General features: G+C 43.5%; 1 protein-coding gene and 1 long non-coding RNA gene across 17 annotated transcripts in view; one reads left to right on the top strand and one right to left on the bottom strand.

Annotated features, from left to right (window-relative positions):
* LOC125721546 (interferon-induced protein 44-like) overlaps positions 1 to 18000 on the bottom strand; it is a 183762-nt gene that overhangs the window by 154917 nt on the left and 10845 nt on the right. For 14 of the 15 annotated variants that reach the window (XM_048997505.1, XM_048997500.1, XM_048997498.1 and 11 more), the window contains 5 exons: positions 17472 to 17589; positions 10933 to 11128; positions 2346 to 2498; positions 1751 to 1916; positions 1198 to 1298 (listed from right to left, as the gene is read on the bottom strand). In XM_048997505.1, coding sequence (XP_048853462.1) covers positions 1198 to 1298; positions 1751 to 1916; positions 2346 to 2498; positions 10933 to 11128; positions 17472 to 17589 — 734 coding nt within the window. Of the gene's footprint in view, positions 1 to 1197; positions 1299 to 1750; positions 1917 to 2345; positions 2499 to 10932; positions 11129 to 17471; positions 17590 to 18000 lie in introns of those variants that run through there. The other variant, XM_048997508.1, reaches the window with a different exon arrangement.
* On the top strand, positions 5770 to 7061 carry LOC125721564 (uncharacterized). 2 transcript variants are annotated; one of them, XR_007385823.1, is made up of 3 exons: positions 5770 to 5896; positions 6023 to 6637; positions 6758 to 7061. It is a non-coding gene; the product is annotated as an uncharacterized LOC125721564 (long non-coding RNA). The 2 variants fall into 2 exon arrangements; XR_007385824.1 differs by having other exon boundaries at positions 5854 to 5980.

Below are 18000 nucleotides of genomic sequence, written 5' to 3'. Positions count from 1 at the left end.
TTATTATTATCATCATTCTTATCATTATTAGGTGCGGCATGGTGGTGCAGTGGTTAGCACTGTTGCCTCACACCTCTGGGACCCGGGTTCGAGTCTCCGCCTGGGGCACACGTGTGTGGAGTTTGCATGTTCTCCCCCTGTCGTCGTGGGGTTTCCTCCGGGTACTCCGGTTTCCCCCCACAGTCCAAAGACATGCTGAGGCTAATTGGAGTTACTAAATAGGCCATAGGAGTGCGTGAGTGCATGGTGTGTGAGTGTGCCCTGTGATGGACTGGCCCCCCAACCTGGGTTGTTCCCTGCCTCGTGCCCATTGCTTCCGCATTAGGCTCTGGACCCCCCGCGACCCAGCAGGATAAGCGGTTTGGAAAATGGATGGATGTGTGGTTTTTCATGTCTGTATGACTTTATAAGTTGTTGAATGATTGTATCATTAGTTCGCTGAGTTGATAGGATTCAATAGGTAAACATGGAGGCTCTGCAAGGGATTAAACTCATTTACATCATTTCTTATGGGGAAATTTAACTTGGAACTCAACCAAATCCTAAGTCGACCAGCCTTCTGGAATGAAGTAAGTTTGTCTTCCAAGGTACCACTGTATAACTGAAGTTCTAAAGCTCCTGATGGCAATTAAATGTCAAAGAATTGTACTACTTGCCAACAGAGTTTTTTATTGTGATAGTATTAACCGGCTTCTACCGAATAAGTATCAGAATGTAATCACTGATAAGACTTCTACCCACTTATGCAAGTCGCTCTGGCTAAGGGCATCTGCCAAATGCAGTAAATGTAAATCCAAATTTTGGACACAAATTTGTCATCCATCCATCCATAACCCCCAATTCCAGGAAACAGAGGACCTGAGGAAGGAGACACCCAGGCCAGCATCCTGGTTTATGGAGGCGTGAGGCCACAGTGCTGCCCACAGGGTCATTTTGCTGCCTGAAAATATGTTTTAGAAAATAAAATTGAGATAAAGTTTTGTGAGCCATTGGAATATAATAAACCAAAGCTCAGACCCCCCAGGGCTGTGGGCTCGATCCCTGCCGCTGGTTGCATGTGTGACGTTTGCTTGTTCACTCTGTTTCCTCCTACAGCCGACATTCACCCAGATGAACTGCTATCTCTCACTTTTTCACTGTGTATGTGTCTGCTGCGAGCTTTTAGTACTGATTCTAGTGTTAGACCCTGAAACTCACCATATCCTTTATGTAGCAGCTGTGATACACCTTCTTCAAGTCCTTTTCCACATGCGGGCACGCTCTGTCCACATGGGTCAGTAGCACCAATAGAGGCACATCTAAAAACATCAACAGAAACGTCTCACTAGTGACATATTATATGTTCTATGGAATAAGCCATCATAGCAATCAGCACACTGTCTGTCTTACTCAGAAGCACCTGCCAGCATCACTCTGCCTTTCCTCAATCCACATGTGTTCAGCTCAGCTCATGTTCATACCCTAATCTTCAGTCCCAACCCTTTAAAAGTGGACCCTATGTGAAAGCCCTCCAGCTTCTCACAGATGGAGCGGCTCTGTGTGGAGGAGCATCCAGGAGCTCCTTCAGTTACAGCATGAGTACCGTTTCTGCCAAAGCCCCGGAAAACATGGTTTGCCATTTTCCATTCCAGAAAGCTGCTCTTGTTTTTACTTTGTCACGTTCCTGTATGATTATTCTGTGTTATTCATGTACCCCTGCCCAACAACACACACTCAATAACAGATGCCACATTCCTCCCCACTCACTAACCTTGAAAACTAGTTTTCTTTCGGATTTCATCAACTTTCTTCTTCATTTCTGTAGCCATAATTCCTAATGTTGAGCTGTCTATCATATACACCACACAGTGGATCCTGTCCTTAATTTGTAACTCTGTCTGACCAGCACCAGGTTGCCATGGTGATGCAGGGTTGAACTAAACAGACAAAACGTTGTTAATGACACATTACAAACAGACATGCACTGACTTTGAGATCATGAGAAATTGAAGCAAAATGTTGTGTATCTCATATGACATCTGTGTAATTCCTTATTTATGTGAGAACAAATCAATGGATAAGATTTAATTTTGTCAGAAGAGAATGTAGGGAGAAGACAACCAGTATCTGTAAACATGTGACTGTTATAAGCCATTAATGGGATCAGACATGCATGCATTCATATGGCAGCTGTTACTGAGGCCTGCTTAGATACACAGCTCTTACCCAGGACCTTTTTTTATGCAGCCCTTCAGGATGCTCACAATATCTTCAATGTTCACCCCTTCATTTGCTTTTCTGAGATTTAGTTTCCTGTATTCATATAGCAGTTGTTTTTGAGACATGGTTAGATACACAGCTCTTACCTGGTAATCGTCCGGTATGTAGCCATTCAGGATCCTCTCAATATCTTCAGTTTTCACCCCTCCATTCGCAGTTGCCTCCAATCCCATGGTGTCACACAGGAGGAATCCCAGAGGCTGTCCTTCTCGACCTGCCTTCACCTCGTAAGTGCGATACTGGAAGAAGACACATGATGTCATTCATCTTCTTGGTGCTAATACACTTCAGCAGGCATCTCAAGCTCAAATAACATGGGGGCACTGATGTGGAGGTCTTCAGCTCAGGCAGCCCACTCAGATTTGCTTAAGAAAAACACCAAATGCAGATAATCTACTAAACAGGCAGCATTAATATGGTCATGTGTTGTTCTGTGGGCCAGATTTAATGCTGATTAAAAATCCTGTCAGACCCCTAAAGTACATGTTATTGGAACGATAGATGTGAGAAATGTCATTTATGTCTATGCAGGGTCACAGAAGTCCGGAGCATATCCCACAAAGCAGGGAATAACCCAGGATGGGGAGTGACACACACCATTCCCACACACATTCACACCTATGGACAATTTAAAAACTCCACTTCACTCTAAAATGTGTTTGGGTGATGGGGGAGGGAAGCCAGAGAACCCAGAGGAATGATGGGTAATGGCAATAAGCACATGAGGGTAGGACAGTGACTTGGTGGATGGTTTGGGGGTTTGAATCCTGCCTCCTGTTCGCTCTGCATAGGGATTACATGTTCTCACTGTGTAATGATTCATTGTGTGGAATAAATTTAGCAACTGAAATAAACTAAAATTCCCACTGCCTTTCCAAACTGATTGGTGTGAGGACCAGTGACAGACATTCCAGACTGATGGGCCATTGACAGTATGCAAAGGTCTGGTGACTCCAAAGTCACTTCAAAGTTATAACACTTTAGTATCAAACCTCATACAATTCTTTGAATTTCTCATTCACCTTTGTGTAACCAGCCCCTATGTCTATAAGCTTCAGAGCTCAAACGTCTTGGCTAGAAATGTTTATAATGTGATGTTTTACAATTTGTCAGCACCACTGAAAATAGGTTTTTGAAAAGTATATGTTTAAAGTAGATTTTAACAAAAAAAAATAGAATAATCACATTCTAAATGATCTCAGATTATTGGTGCTGAGTTTGTGCTGAATAAAAGCATTTGTAGCACTTTGGGATAAATGTTGTTTACATAAGTGAAATATTTTACAGTTTTTCTGAATTGCTGAATTATTAAAAATCATTTTGGGAACAAAACTGCCAATTGCCAAAAGTCGTTTATTGAATCAGTCACTTGTTTGGCAAAACTTTAAACGATGTTCACCTAGTTAGAGACAATTTGCAGATCTCAGTCACCCTTTTTGCAAAACTCAAAACACATTCTCATTCATTAAAACACATTTTGCGCTATGGTGAACTTTGATGCAAAATAGAAAACACAGCTGAAATATGCCTCTCATTTGTTTACATTTTGGCTTTGTCCTTGACAGTAACTTTTCTGGAGTACTTTGTACGGCAAACGTTATATATTAGTGTCAGTCATAACTGTACAGTATACAAATATTTTTGGTAATCGACCATACTTTTGTTTTTACTATACTGTAGTTGTCACGCCCGGCTCATATCCTCGTGTGTGCCACGTCCCCTGATTATTGAGGGGGGGGTTAGGCTTCGTGCTAGACTTTGTCACACTAAGAAATGGGAACAAACTGGAACACAGGCAGGAAGTAAAGGGGGGCTTCAGCCCTTCTCATAATGCAAGTGAAATTAGGAAAGCAGAAGGTGCATTATCAGGGTCATGGTGACATTATGCTTATGCTTGACCGGCTTGGCTGCGGGGCCTAACAATGAAGGGGGTTGCTGAGGGTCGCTGACGCTGCAACTCTGCAACATAACAGGATAGGATAAAAGGAAAAGGGGGTGGGTACTAACGCACAGCATGATCAAAACAAGAGTTGTATGTCACGCAACTGGAAAGGTTTAGCAGACTCCCTAAACGGGTTATACAAACCAGACACAGACCATAGAGAGAGAGCTTCCTTCGGTATGTACTGTTTGTGCATCTGAGTGTGGCTCCCGGATCGCGATCTGTGCTGAGAATAAAGAGAGCTGACTTACAACCATCCTTCTCCTCACGTGTGCATCTTTTCCTCATCAACGGACTCGGTGGAGTTGAACTCCAACATTATCCACGTGTGCTTCCCCGATCTAGCCCAGCTGTGTCTGATTATTTTCGCCCAGTCCTGTCTATTTCAGTCCATGTCTTGCCTTAGTTTCTTGTCCGTCATTGATGTTAGTCGACGTCTGATGTTTCCTGCCTCTAGTTTCTCCAATAAATCCCCGTTTCCCCGTATTCCGCTTGCCTGCCTGCTTCTTGCCCGCTCGCCTGCCTGAACGATCACCCTCTTTCTACGGCGATCGTGACAATAGTCTTGCGGTTTCTAATTTACATGCTAACAACAGTTTTGACTGGTAGCGTTTTCATTTTTTTGTGAGTTTAGCTTGAATTTTAGGGTTTGTGCTTAGTGGTTTAATTAAAGGAGAGGAGATTTTAGGAAATGTGTTTTAGCAATTCAGAAAAACTGTAAAATGTCAAGGCATGTCAGACTACTTTGAAAGAGGGTGAGAGGCCTCAGACACCATAGGGTTACAGTAAATACTTATTATGCTATGTTTCTTTTATGTTCCTCTATCTATCTAATTCCCAATCTATCTATCCAGTGCCACTTCATCATTCAATCCTCTATGTGCAATGTAGTGATGTAAAGTGCTGTCAGCAAAACAGCATGATACTACCACCACCCTGCTTGACCATTGGTTCAGTGTTCTTAGGTTAAGAAAGCAACCTCACCTTGATCCCCTGCAAACATATCTCTTTTCATTGTGGCCAAGCAGAGAAGTTACAGTTTTTTACGATTGTTTACACTGTAAAATAAAAATTTCCACACAATTTGCAAAAGTCTACTCCAAGGAGCAAAACACCGCCACAGATTTGCACAACATTACACACAATGTCTGCTTCACTCTTTTTGCAAAACATTACACACAGTGATTTGTAAAACTCTACACACATTTCGACAGCTTAGACACAGATAAGGATTGTGAGGTTACTTCCTTGTCATTACAAAGCCCCAGATTGCCAATGACCACACTAATGACCTAATTGGATAAGCACATCCACAAGGTGTGGAAGCACACATGTGCTAATTAGAAAACGCAGCACTCAGGTGTGCTATAAAAGGCAGCAGGTGAGTTCACCTGTATTCATCAAAAATGGAAGGAGCTAGAGGAAGAGTGAGAATGAGAGGGGGAGCTCAAAGAGGAGAAGAAGAAGGTAGAGGAAGAGGCCTAGGTAGAGGAAGAGGAGAAGGAGGAGATAGAGGAAGAGGCCTAGGTAGAGGAAGAGGAGAAGAAGAAGGTAGAGGAAGAGGCCTAGGTAGAGGAAGAGGAGAAGGAGGAGATAGAGGAAGAGGCCTAGGTAGAGGAAGAGGAGAAGAAGAAGGTAGAGGAAGAGGCCTAGGTAGAGGAAGAGGAGAAGGAGGAGATAGAGGAAGAGGCCTAGGTAGAGGAAGAGGAGAAGAAGAAGGTAGAGGAAGAGGCCTAGGTAGAGGAAGAGGAGAAGGAGGAGATAGAGGAAGAGGCCTAGGTAGAGGAAGAGGAGAAGAAGAAGGTAGAGGAAGAGGCCTAGGTAGAGGAAGAGGTAGAGAAGAACTTGAAGAGTTGACAGAACCTGAACAAAGAAGACGAGGACCAAATTTGACTCAAGAAATCCGTGCAACACTTATTGACCATGTTCTCAACCATGGACTGACACTGATGGAAGCTGGACAAAGAGTTCAACCAAATCTCAGCAGAAATACTGTTGCGTCAGTAATTCGGACATTTCATCGAGAAAACAGGTAAGCTAACCACACAGTACATTGAAACTTAAGCTTGCTGTACTTGTCATCAATATTGTTTACTGTGACATTTGAGGCTGCATGTGTATTTTTTTATATATACAGTATATTTTTCACATAGGATTGAGGGTCGAGGACACCAAGGTGGAAGGGGCCCTATGTTCACCCGTGCACAAGAGGCCGCCATAGTGAACATGGTTGTGGCCAATAATTGTATCAGGCTGCGAGAAATCCAAGCCAATATCATCAACGATGACCGTATTTTCAATAACATCCACCGAGTCTCTCTGTCAACATTAGCTCGAATCCTCAAGAAAAAGCAAGTACACATGAAGCAACTATATCGGGTACCATTTGACAGAAATTCAGAGAGAGTGAAACATCTGCGCTCTGAATATGTGGAGGTATGTATTGTTCATTTTACTGCTATGGTGTGGTATTGTGCACTGCTCATAATGTTCTGGCACAAAAAAAATGTGCAATAGATATTGAATAGCATCCTATTGTCTTTTACTGTGTTTCAGAGAGTCTTGCAAATGGATGCAGAACAAATTCAGCATGAATTTATATATGTGGATGAGGCTGGATTTAACCTTGCAAAAACACGAAGACGAGGGAGAAATGTAATTGGACACAGGGCAATCACCAATGTGCCAGGGCAGCGAGGGGGTAACATCACCCTCTGCGCTGCTATCACACAAAATGGGGTCCTCCACCACCATGCAAATCTGGGACCCTATAATGCAAATCTAATACTTGCATTTCTTGACAGATTGCACGAGATTGTCACAGCATTACACAAAGTGGACCAGATGCGGTACATTGTCGTTTGGGACAATGTCTCCTTCCATCGGGCTGCTCTGGTCCAGAATTGGTTCCATGGTCACCCTGATTTTGAAGTGTTATACCTTCCCCCATACTCCCCCTTCCTGAATCCAATCGTAGAGTTTTTTTCAGCGTGGCGGTGGAAGGTATACGACCTGCGGCCCTATGACCGTTTGCCCCTCATTCAGGCCATGGAGCAGGCATGTGATCAAATCGACGCAGCTTCTGTGCAGGGGTGGATTCGTCACTCAAGGCGATTCTTCCAACGGTGCCTTGCCAATGAAGACATAGCCTGTGATGTGGATGAAATCTTATGGCCTGATCCAGCCGGACGGAGAGATGAGGAATAGTTACAGTATTTGTGTTGCTTTTTTTTCCAGAGTCAAACTGTATGTACTTCAGGCAGTAATTTTTATTTGTCTACAGATTTTATTTGTTTCATTGATTTCATTGTTGGTTGATTACTGTAACTGATTATGGTAAGAAATACTGTATTTCTTGAATTGAAATAAATACCGGTACTTGAAATATTCAGTCTGCAGCATCAGTGTTGTGCAGTGCTTGGTAAGTTTATAGTAGGCCTATTTGTGTACATTCTCCCTATATCTCAAACTAATCATGAAGAATGTTGTGGGTTTGTCACTATTTTTTGTCATCGAAATGATCCCTTACATAACATCTGCCCAAAAATCTAGCACATGCTATTTCCTAAAATTAGTTTTTCTACACATGTGTTTTTTATTTATCACAGCAGTGTGAAACTGTCTGAAATAGTGTCTGATCATTGAGGACTGTGTTGGTTAAATGAAAACTAATAGCATTTTCACAAATATGTGTATATGTTTTGACTGATATGTGTATGTTTTGACTGAAGTGTGTCATTTTGCAAACAATCTAGGAATTCTGCAAATTGAGTGTGGTGTTTGGATAATTGTGATTAGGTTTTGACAAAAAGAACCTGCTTTTCAAAATTGTGTGTAAACAATCGTAAAAAACTGTAATGACACATTCACACGTCATTGTGACTGCCCCCCACCCCCACCCCGTGAATATGCAGCCATCAGCAGCCTTTCAGACTGTTAGCCAGACAGAACACACTAAGGAATGTGTCATTTTCCACTCTGTCCACCTTTATTCTCCACAATCAATCTTATTACTTTGTTTAGGCCTGTAATTAGTCTGTTACACATATCTTGGGTCACTCTCCTCTCCCATAATAACTCTATTGCTTGGACACGCTGCTGCTTTGTACCTGGCTTGGCCTCCTTGCGGATCAAGTCAAGTAGTCAAGTCAAGTAGGTTTTATTGTCATTTCAACCATACACACAGTATATAGAGAAATGAGTTACCGTTCCTCCAGGACAATGATGCAACACAGAGTAGGACAAAGACCGAGCAACATCATAAGCGCCGAATTAATGGTGGTATCAGTCTGGATACAGTATTTGAGTTACTGTATGGTAGCAGCGAGGGTTATTTGTGCAAAAATGCTGTGCAAAAATGCCGTGGTATAGAAGAATAAGGAGTTGAGTGGCAATAAATAACAATAAATAGAATATACAGATGTACATGTAATGATCCTTACTGGGGAGCACCCTAAGCTCCCAACCCAGGAGAGGCCTGCACCATGCCTGGGCCAGGAGAAGTTGCTACTGCACTAGATGCAGGAGAGGCCTTTGTCGCTCCACTAGCCCCCAGCCCAGGAGAGGCCTGCCCACTCTGTTAGCACCTGGCCCAAGGCTTCCAGCCCCGAGAGGGCTGCCCACCTTGCACCCGCAGTGGCCACCACAGATGAGCTTTCTGCTGCTCCCGGCTCCAAGGGCGCCACTTTGCCCATGCTCCCAACATGCCAGGTCATCTGCCTTGCCCATTTCTGGAAGGCCTGGTTCTACCCCGCTCACTGCATGGTGTCCTGTTGGATATAGCTTCACTCTCAGCTGCCAGGCCAGTGAGAGCTGTTCTGTTCTGCCCATATCTGGACGTCCTGGATCCGTTCTGCCTGTGTCTAGGCCTCCAGGTTCCCTCCAGCATGTCCTGCTCATCTTCAGCTGTCCCAGTCGTCATGCCCTTCAAGCTCCTCAATGCCCTCCTGTCCCTCCATCTCTCACCCTGCAGGTCCCTTATCCTCCTGTTCCTATCCTGTCTCCTAAGTGCCCCCCTGGTCTGGTTCCACTGTCTCTGCAGCACCATCTGACCCTGGCCCTGCTGTCTTCTTGGTGCCACCTAGCCACTCTGACCCCTCAGTGCCACCTGGTCCCACAAGTTCTCCAACCCCAGGAGGCTCTGCGTCCTTTAGTCTGCCCCCCACATCACAGGGTCTGGATGATCCCCTGCCAAGCCCTGTTCCCTTCTGCTCTGCCCTGCTTTTGCCCTGTTGCCCCTTCCCAACCGTGCTCTTCCCTAATCTGTGTCCCTTGTGGTCCTTTTTGTCTGCTCTGTGTTCCTAATGGTGTCTGGTCCTGTGTCCCTGATCTTGTCCTTGTATCTGGGGACTTTGTATGTCTATCCTGGTTGTAGACTCCACGGTCAAAGCCCTAGGGTGGTGTGTTCCTGTCCAGTCCTGTTTTGTCCATGGGTTCCGCGCCTCTAAAGTGTAGTAAAATCTGTCCTGTCCAGGTGTGACCTGTTTTATTTGCCCCCATCTCTTTCCTGGGTCTCCTTGGTCATTTTCAGTCCATTCCTGGCCTGGTCCCTACCTGGTCTGTGCCCCTGTCAGTGTTTGTCCTGTCCCATCCCGATTCTGGGGAGGGGTGGGGTACAGTCCTTCCCTGCCCATGATGTCTGCCTGATCCTCCAGTTTCCTCCCTGCCACTGCTCTAACAAACCACAACTGGTGCACGTTTTTCACCTCTTGTTCTTGCCCTCAGGTTAGCAATTCCCAACTGCCTCTTGTCTGGGCCCTCATTAACTCAGTATTTAAGTGCTTCCCAGTCTTGTGGTCCCCAGTTCCATCATTAACGTTGTTTGCCTGTTGTCCATATCCACACCTCCCCGTTTCTTCCCCTGTGATCCTGTTTGCCAGTTCCATTTCTATTAGTCAACCACCTTTTCTTTGCCCCTCCCCACCTGCTCCCCAAGTCTTTTGCCCTGGTGTACAACACAAGGAATTGAACTTAGCAAAGAAAAGAAAGAATGACTGGAATACTTATGGAGAGTAGACCATTTATATATAGCTTGTCCCAATGTATAAATTAGAACATTGCACCTCCTTTTCATTGAAGCTGTCTGTGATCATCTCTTGTGTATCACTCTGCTTCCCTTTTGCAAGAAGAAATAATTTCCCATCACTTCAGAACTATGTCTCTGGGTAAAATTTTTGTGACAATGGGCTCAAACTAAATTTCATACAAGGGATTCAGTACTGGGGGCGGCATGGTGGTGCAGTGGTTAGCACTGTCGCCTCACACCTCTGGGACCCGGGTTCGAGTCTCCGCCTGGGTCACATGTGTGCGGAGTTTGCATGTTCTCCCCGTGTCGTCGTGGGGTTTCCTCCGGGTACTCCGGTTTCCCCCCACAGTCCAAAAACATGCTGAGGCTAATTGGAGTTGCTGAATTGCCCGTAGGTGTGCATGTGTGAGTGAATGGTGTGTGAGTGTGCCCTGCGATGGGCTGGCCCCCCATCCTGGGTTGTTCCCTGCCTCGTGCCCATTGATTCCGGGATAGGCTCCGGACCCCCCGCGACCCAATAGGATAAGCGGTTTGGAAAATGGATGGATGGATGGATTCAGTACTGTCCTAAATGAGGGCAACAAAGAGCAACGAGTAACAAACTGCAAATAAACATAGCAGATGTGGAACAAACACTGACCAGAATGGTGGACAGCTGTATAAGCTAGTCTTTCATGTGAAATGAAGACTCGCATAATCACATTACCTTCAAGGTCAGGCTTGTTCCTACAAATCCTACGTCAGCTTGGCTTGTTATGTTGCCACGGAAGATAGAGTTGATGGAGTTGAAGAAGCTTGATTTTCCAGCTGTAATCTGACCAATGAGAAGAATCCGAGCCTGAGGCACTGAATCAATAAGGGGCTTGTAATCCTGTATGTATTTCACAAGGTCCTTTCTTGTGCTATAGGAATGGAAATGGGAATTAGTCAAAATTTATAAGAAACACAAATAGTCCTTCCTATATCTAATATACAACAGTTAGTTTCGACCAAGAAATCTGATTTGACAAAATGTTTTTATGAGTGCTGTTAGAGTATAACCACACTTGGACATTTCACAGAAGATGTATCATTCCGCTTTACAGGTGTATCTAAAAACCATTAAGCAATAACATATGAGAAGGAATGTGGTTGTACTCCAATATATCATCGCTGTGATTCGGTCATGCAGCCGAGTGCTGAAGATAATCACAGCCGTCATATAATGTAGTACTAACACACAACTTTGAGTATGATATTGCTTTTATACAACATTCCAAGTGGCATTTGTAGGTTAACACCAATAAGCCATAACGAATAATACTTGCTTGATTATTTATTTAAACCATGGAGTGTTTATCCTGGATCATTTGAAACAATATGACATGCTGCATGGAAATATAAAATGCATTCAGGCCGGCTTTGTTGTGACTCAAGACAATTCCTGAAAATAAGCCTACTGGATCCTCATGGAACGCAACTCTGGTGCTGGAATCATCTTCAGAGATGTTTGTATTAGAATATAGGTCCAAACTTTTTATGGCATGTGGAATCATAAACCTGAATGCTTTTTTGATGCATCAGCTTATGTCCATGAAGTATGCCGTACTGTTTCAAGTGATTGGTTTCAAAACAGAAAATATTACTCAGAAAAACAGGATGGTTATCTCATTATTTCAGAAAAACTGAAAATTTTACTTATAAAAACAGGGTTCTTATGTCCTTATTTTGGAAAAACAGATCTTTTTTTCCAAGAATAATGTAATATGCTTCCAGAACTAAAACTTTAAATCTCATTAAGATTTTTTTGCACATTTACAAATCTCATTACACACACAAATGTACTCTCCACACGCATTTGCAAATAATTTTGCTACAATAATAGCCATACTCATGGGCCCACTGGTGAAATCACTACCAGCCATGGGATTACAACTAGTGAACGTTTTATCATGGGTGCAGAGACCTAACCTGCAGTGCCACACACCACCATATGCAGGCTGTATGTGTGTCTGGGTGTGTTTGATAGCAGAAGGTTTACAGTATATTACTCATGAATATTTTAAAAATACAGGTATATAATAATAATAATAATAATAATAATAATAATAATAATACATTTTATTTATAAGCGCCTTCCTGGACACTCAAGGACACTGTACAGTGAATGCAAAAAACAATATAAATCATAAAACCATAAAATACAAAAAAATACAAGAATATAAAATATAGGTTAAATTAGACAAAGCAGAGAGAGAAAGCCAGCTTGAACAGATGGGTTTTAAGTTTCGATTTGAAGAGTGGAAGTGAGTCAGTGTTTCTGAGCTCTGATGGTAATGAGTTCCAGAGCCGAGGAGCTGAGCGACTGAAAGCTCTGCTCCCCATGGTGGGAAGACGGGCGAGGAGGACAGTGAAATGGATGGAGGATGAGGATCTGAGGGTGCGAGGGGGAGTGGCAATTTGTAGGAGGTCAGACAGATATGGAGGAGCAAGGTTGTGGATGGCCTTAAATGTTAACAGCAAGATCTTAAAGTTAATACGGAACTCAACTGGCAGCCAGTGAAGCTGCTGCAGAACGGGAGTGATGAGGTGGATGGAGGAGGTTCGGGTGATAATACGGGCAGCTGAACCAATTGAAGCTTATAAAGGGATTTCTTAGAGAGACCAAAGAGGAGAGAGTTGCAGTAATCTAAGTGAGTAGTAACAAGACTGTTAACAAGAATAGCAGTGGTATGTGGAGTAAGGGAAGGACGTAGATGATTAATATTACGTAGGTGGAAATATGAAGGAAATATGAGTGATGTTATTGATGTGAGACTGGAAGGGTAAGGTACTGTAGAGGATGACACCCAATTTGTTTAATTTGAGAAAGTTTAAAGAGAACCAGGACTTAATTTCTGCTAAACAATCAATGAGGGAGGAAGGTAAAATGGAAGAGTTGGGTTTGCTACTGAAGTAGAGCTGGGTGTCATCTGCATAACAGTGGAAATTGATATTGTACTTGTGAAAGATTTTGCCTAGAGGAAGGAGGTAGATAATGAAGAGGAGGGGCCTCAGGACAGAGCCCTGGGGCACACCTGAAGTGACAGTGGAGGGCTGAGATGTGAAAGATTTTGCCTAGAGGAAGGAGGTAGATAATGAAGAGGAGGGGCCTCAGGACAGAGCCCTGGGGCACACCTGAAGTGACAGTGGAGGGCTGAGATGTGAAAGATTTTGCCTAGGGGAAGGAGGTAGATAATGAAGAGAAGGGGCCTCAGGACAGAGCCCTGGGGCACACCTGAAGTGACAGTGGAGGGCTGAGATGTGAAAGATTTGAGCTGAATGAACTGAGTGCGGCCAGAGAGATAAGATTTGATCCAGTGTAATGGAGTGTTTCTGATACCAGTGGAAGATAATCTATTTACAAGGGTGTTGTGACAAATAGTATCAAAGGCTGCACTCAGGTCAAGAAGAATGAGAATAGTTAGTAAACCAGAGTCAGCAGCCATAAGTAGGTCGTTAGTGATTTTTATAAGTGTGATTTCTGTGCTATGAAGACGGCGAAAACCAGACTGGAACTGTTCATACAAATTATTGTGAGGTAAGTGGGAATGAAGTTGAATAGCTACTGTTTTTTCAAGAATTTTAGAGATAAAAGGTAAGTTAGAAATTGGACGGAAGTTACTGAAGTCAGTAGGCTCAGCACCAGGTCGTCAGTATTGGAGTTATGACAGAAGTTTTGAACGATGGAGGAACAGTCCCAGTGGTGAGAGAAGAGTAAATGAGAGACGAAATGAGGGGAACCAGAGAAGGGAGACAGGCCTTAACCAAATCTGAGGGCAGAGGGTCTAACTGACAGGTGGGTGACTTGGACTTACAGAGAATATCTGAAATTTCTGAAAGGGTGGGAAGCTGAAAGGATGAAAATGTCAGAGTAGGGGAGTGGAGCTCAAATGAGTTCAAATGAGGTTGATCCAATGGATCCTCTGTATTTTTTCATTAAAGAAGGACATAAGGGAATTACAGCGATTAGCTGAATAAAGATGGGATGGTAGAAAATCTGGGGGTTGGATAATATTGTTGAGTATCGAAAACAATGCCTTAGTATTACCCTTATCGGATGAAATTATATGGGAATAATAATTGGATTTGGTTTAAGCATTTGAATCCCTGTAGTATGATATATGGTCTTTGAACATCTCTTTGTGAACAGTGAGTCCAGTCTTTCTGTAAAGCCTCTCTAGTTGGCGACCTTTGGCTTTCAAAAGCCGAAGTTCAGATGTAAACCAGGGAGCAGAAATACAAAAAGAGATAGATCTGGTTTTTAATGGGGCAACAGAGTTAAGAATGTCGTGAAGCCCAGAGTTATAATAGGAAACTAACTCTTCTGGGGTGGATATATTGGGAATGTCCATAAGGGAGTTAATGCTAGAAAAAAGTAAATCCATGCCATTCTCCTACATAGGCTTGAACATGGGAGTGACACTCTCTTGGTTTAAATCTTACCTGTCAGATCGCTATCAGTATGTGAATCTAAATAGTGATTCCTCAGAACATGTCATGGTCAGATACGGAGTGTCACAAGGTTCAGTTCTAACTCCCCTACTATTTTCACTATATGTTACCCTTAGGCTTAGTTATTCGTAAGCATGGAATTAGCTTTCATTGCTTTGCAGATGATATACAATTATATATATCAGCCAAACCAGAAGATAGACAGCAACTTCAGAGAATGGAAGAATGTTTAATGCATATCAAAAAGTGGATCTCAGACAACTTCCTCCAGCTGAACTTAGACAAGACTGAGGTTCTTCTTACTGGCACTAAAGCCACCAGAAGTAAACTATCGGACATCACAGTCAATCTGGATGGACTACCTATTACACCAAGTACTGTTGTTAAAAACCTTGGTGTTATTCTAGACTCTGATCTTTTGTTCGATGTACATGCTTCTAACATTAGCCGTACCGCCTACTTTCACCTGCGTAATATTGCCAAGTTAAGAAACACGCTCTCCTTTCAAGGTGCAGAGAAATTGGTTCATGTGTTTATTACCTCCAGGCTCGATTACTTTAATGTCTTATTCTCCGGCTGTCCAAAGAGGTCATTAAATAAACTCCAGCTAGTCCAGAATGCAGCAACCAGAGTCCTCACCAAAACTAAAAAATGTGATCATATTACCCCAAATTTATCTTCACTGCACTGGCTGCCAGTTAGATTTCGTGTTAATTACAAAATACTGCTCTTAACCTAGCTTTAAATGGTCTTGCACTGCTGTATGTGAGTGACCTCATTTGCAACTACATTCTGAATCGTACGCTTAGATCACAAGATGCAGGTCTTCTATCCATACCCAGAATAAAGAACTTTACTTTTGGGGGAAGAGCATTTGCTCATAAAGCACCACAGCTATGGAATAAACTTCCTATTAGTGTTCGGAACTCAGACACAATCTCTGCATTTAAGTCAAGGCTTAAGACGTACCTCTTTAGCCAGTCTTTTGAATAGTTAAATCCCCTTTTCTAAGGTGAAGGGAAATCTGGAGATTCATAGTCATTTGATATTAAAGGTGAAAGGGGGGATTGGTGCTGTCGTCCTGCCACTCTCGCCGATCACTTAAGCTGTGGACGGCGGGTTGGCTTGACGCCAAAACCCCTGGAAACCCTCATGTCTGTGCTTCCTTCCAGGTCTCTCTTTTAGCCAGGCTGCCATAGTTACTCTAGTCCTGCCGGAGGTTAGGTTAGGTGTAGGGCAATAACTCTTCTCCATCTTCTCTTTTTCTGAGCTGATACCGAGCCGACTCTACACCATGTGATCCCGCACCTGGACTCCTGGAGAGAACAACATGAAACCAACTGGGACTTCATAACTATATGAACTCTAATGAATCTCAGTATAAATGCAGTTCCATGTTCCCCGGTGGCCCAGAGGAGGATGGGGTCTCCTTCTGAGCCTAGGTTCCTCTCAAGGTTTCTTCCTGCTAGAGGGAGTTTTTCCTTGCCACTGTCGTCTCAGGTTTGCTTGGTGGGGTTCTGGCCGGTTAAATGTAGTACTAAGTTAAGTGCTTCGTGACAATGACTGTTGTTAAAAGCACTATATAAATAAAATTGAATGGATGAATTGAATCTTGTAAAAGGATTATTATTATTGTCCATGTGTATATTAAAATCCCCCAACAACTATTTTATTATTATATTTGATGATAATGTAGATAAGTGAGTTATAAAAATAGCAAAGTCATTTAAAAAGTCAGCATTTGATTTAGGGGACGGTAAACAGTTGCAGTGATGGTAGGAGTAGTTCCAGACACTTGGCATACAGTGGATTCAAAAGAGCCGAATGCCTGAACAGACACCGGCGAGACTCTCCATTTCTCATGCTAAATTATCGTGAGACCTCCTCCACGGCCGGAGCCACGGGGTTCAGAGATGTAAGCAAACCCCACAGGAGTAGATTCATTAAGCTGAGAAAAGTCATCAGGCAGTTGGCATGTTTCAGTTAGACACAACTGAGTGTCGATCAAGAGCTACTGGATGAGATGTCCCTTGCTCTTAAGTGAGTGGATGTTTAACAGACCGAAGTTGACAGTTGAAGTTTCACGTAGAGTAGAAGTGTCAGTCGACCGAGCTTGGCTTGCTAGCACACTGTGGTCGACAGTCCTGCTGGAGTTATGTGGAGGACGACGGGAGCTGGATCACATGGAGTTTATTGTTTTCGAGGTGTCAGTCTGGAAACCCCTGCGGGATCCACAGTGAATGTATTTCCGGCGAGAGCAGAAAGCGATGTCCGGATAAAGCTGCAGTATAGTCAGCGAATGCTCAGACAGGTGGAAACGCAGTTGGAGGAGCTCAGCCGCTGAATACTGGAGCAGACCCGTCGCAGCTTGGAAAACAAGCGACAGTGGAGTCCAGATAAACACAAACCAAGCAAAAATGCAACTGATCCACATTGTGGGCGAGGACTCGGGCAACTTAAATGTCCAGTGGGTAGATCTAGATCTAGGGAAGACTCAATAGCCCAAACAGAACAGGAGGGCTAAAACATCGGTCTTGCAAAAAAGTAAGATCAGTAAAAGCAGAAAAATAACTCTTCCAGTCGAGACCAAATGCACATAAAACAAATTACCAGAGTTTGAATTAGAAATCAAAGGTTAGAATTTACCGGCGAGCAGTGGCAGTCAGTTCGCGCCAGCGTTCACACAAACAAGTCAGACTCATGCATAAAATTATGTGATACAAGTAAAAAAACAAATCAGTTGATTATATTGAACAAAAACGGGCTTCATACCTAGAGTTACACTCAACATTCCTCCATGGTTCGTTAAGGAGCTCTGGTCTCCTCTCCTGTTCCACCACAAGTTCAGTACTGCTGCCGACTCCCATTTTCCAAACACCAACTTCCAGACCTGTTCAATGAATGCATTGTATTTTCCTCATCCATTTAAACGCAAATTACATTTAACAACAAATTATAAATGACATTTCTTTACCAGATGGTTTAATCCAAAGTGACACAGTTTAGAAAGCATGATCAGCCACTCCTTGGTGAAACTAGGGTTAAGACTATTGCTTAAGGCTCCAGTGCGGAAAAACACTTAACCCATCACAGGATCGGCAACCGGCCAATTACAGGCACAGAGTCCTAACTGGTGAGTCACACACAGCCGCATTATCCATTGACATTGACCATTTCTACCATCCATCCATTTTCCAAACCGCTTATCCTACTGGGTCGCGGGGGGGGGGGGGGGGGGGGGGGGGTCTGGAGCCTATCCCGGAAGTAAAGGGCACAAGGCAGGGAACAACCCAGGATGGGG

The sequence above is a fragment of the Brienomyrus brachyistius genome, unplaced genomic scaffold (genome assembly GCF_023856365.1).
Source record: "Brienomyrus brachyistius isolate T26 unplaced genomic scaffold, BBRACH_0.4 scaffold34, whole genome shotgun sequence".
NCBI lineage: Eukaryota > Metazoa > Chordata > Actinopteri > Osteoglossiformes > Mormyridae > Brienomyrus > Brienomyrus brachyistius.
This window is presented reverse-complemented; position numbering and strand designations above follow the sequence as displayed.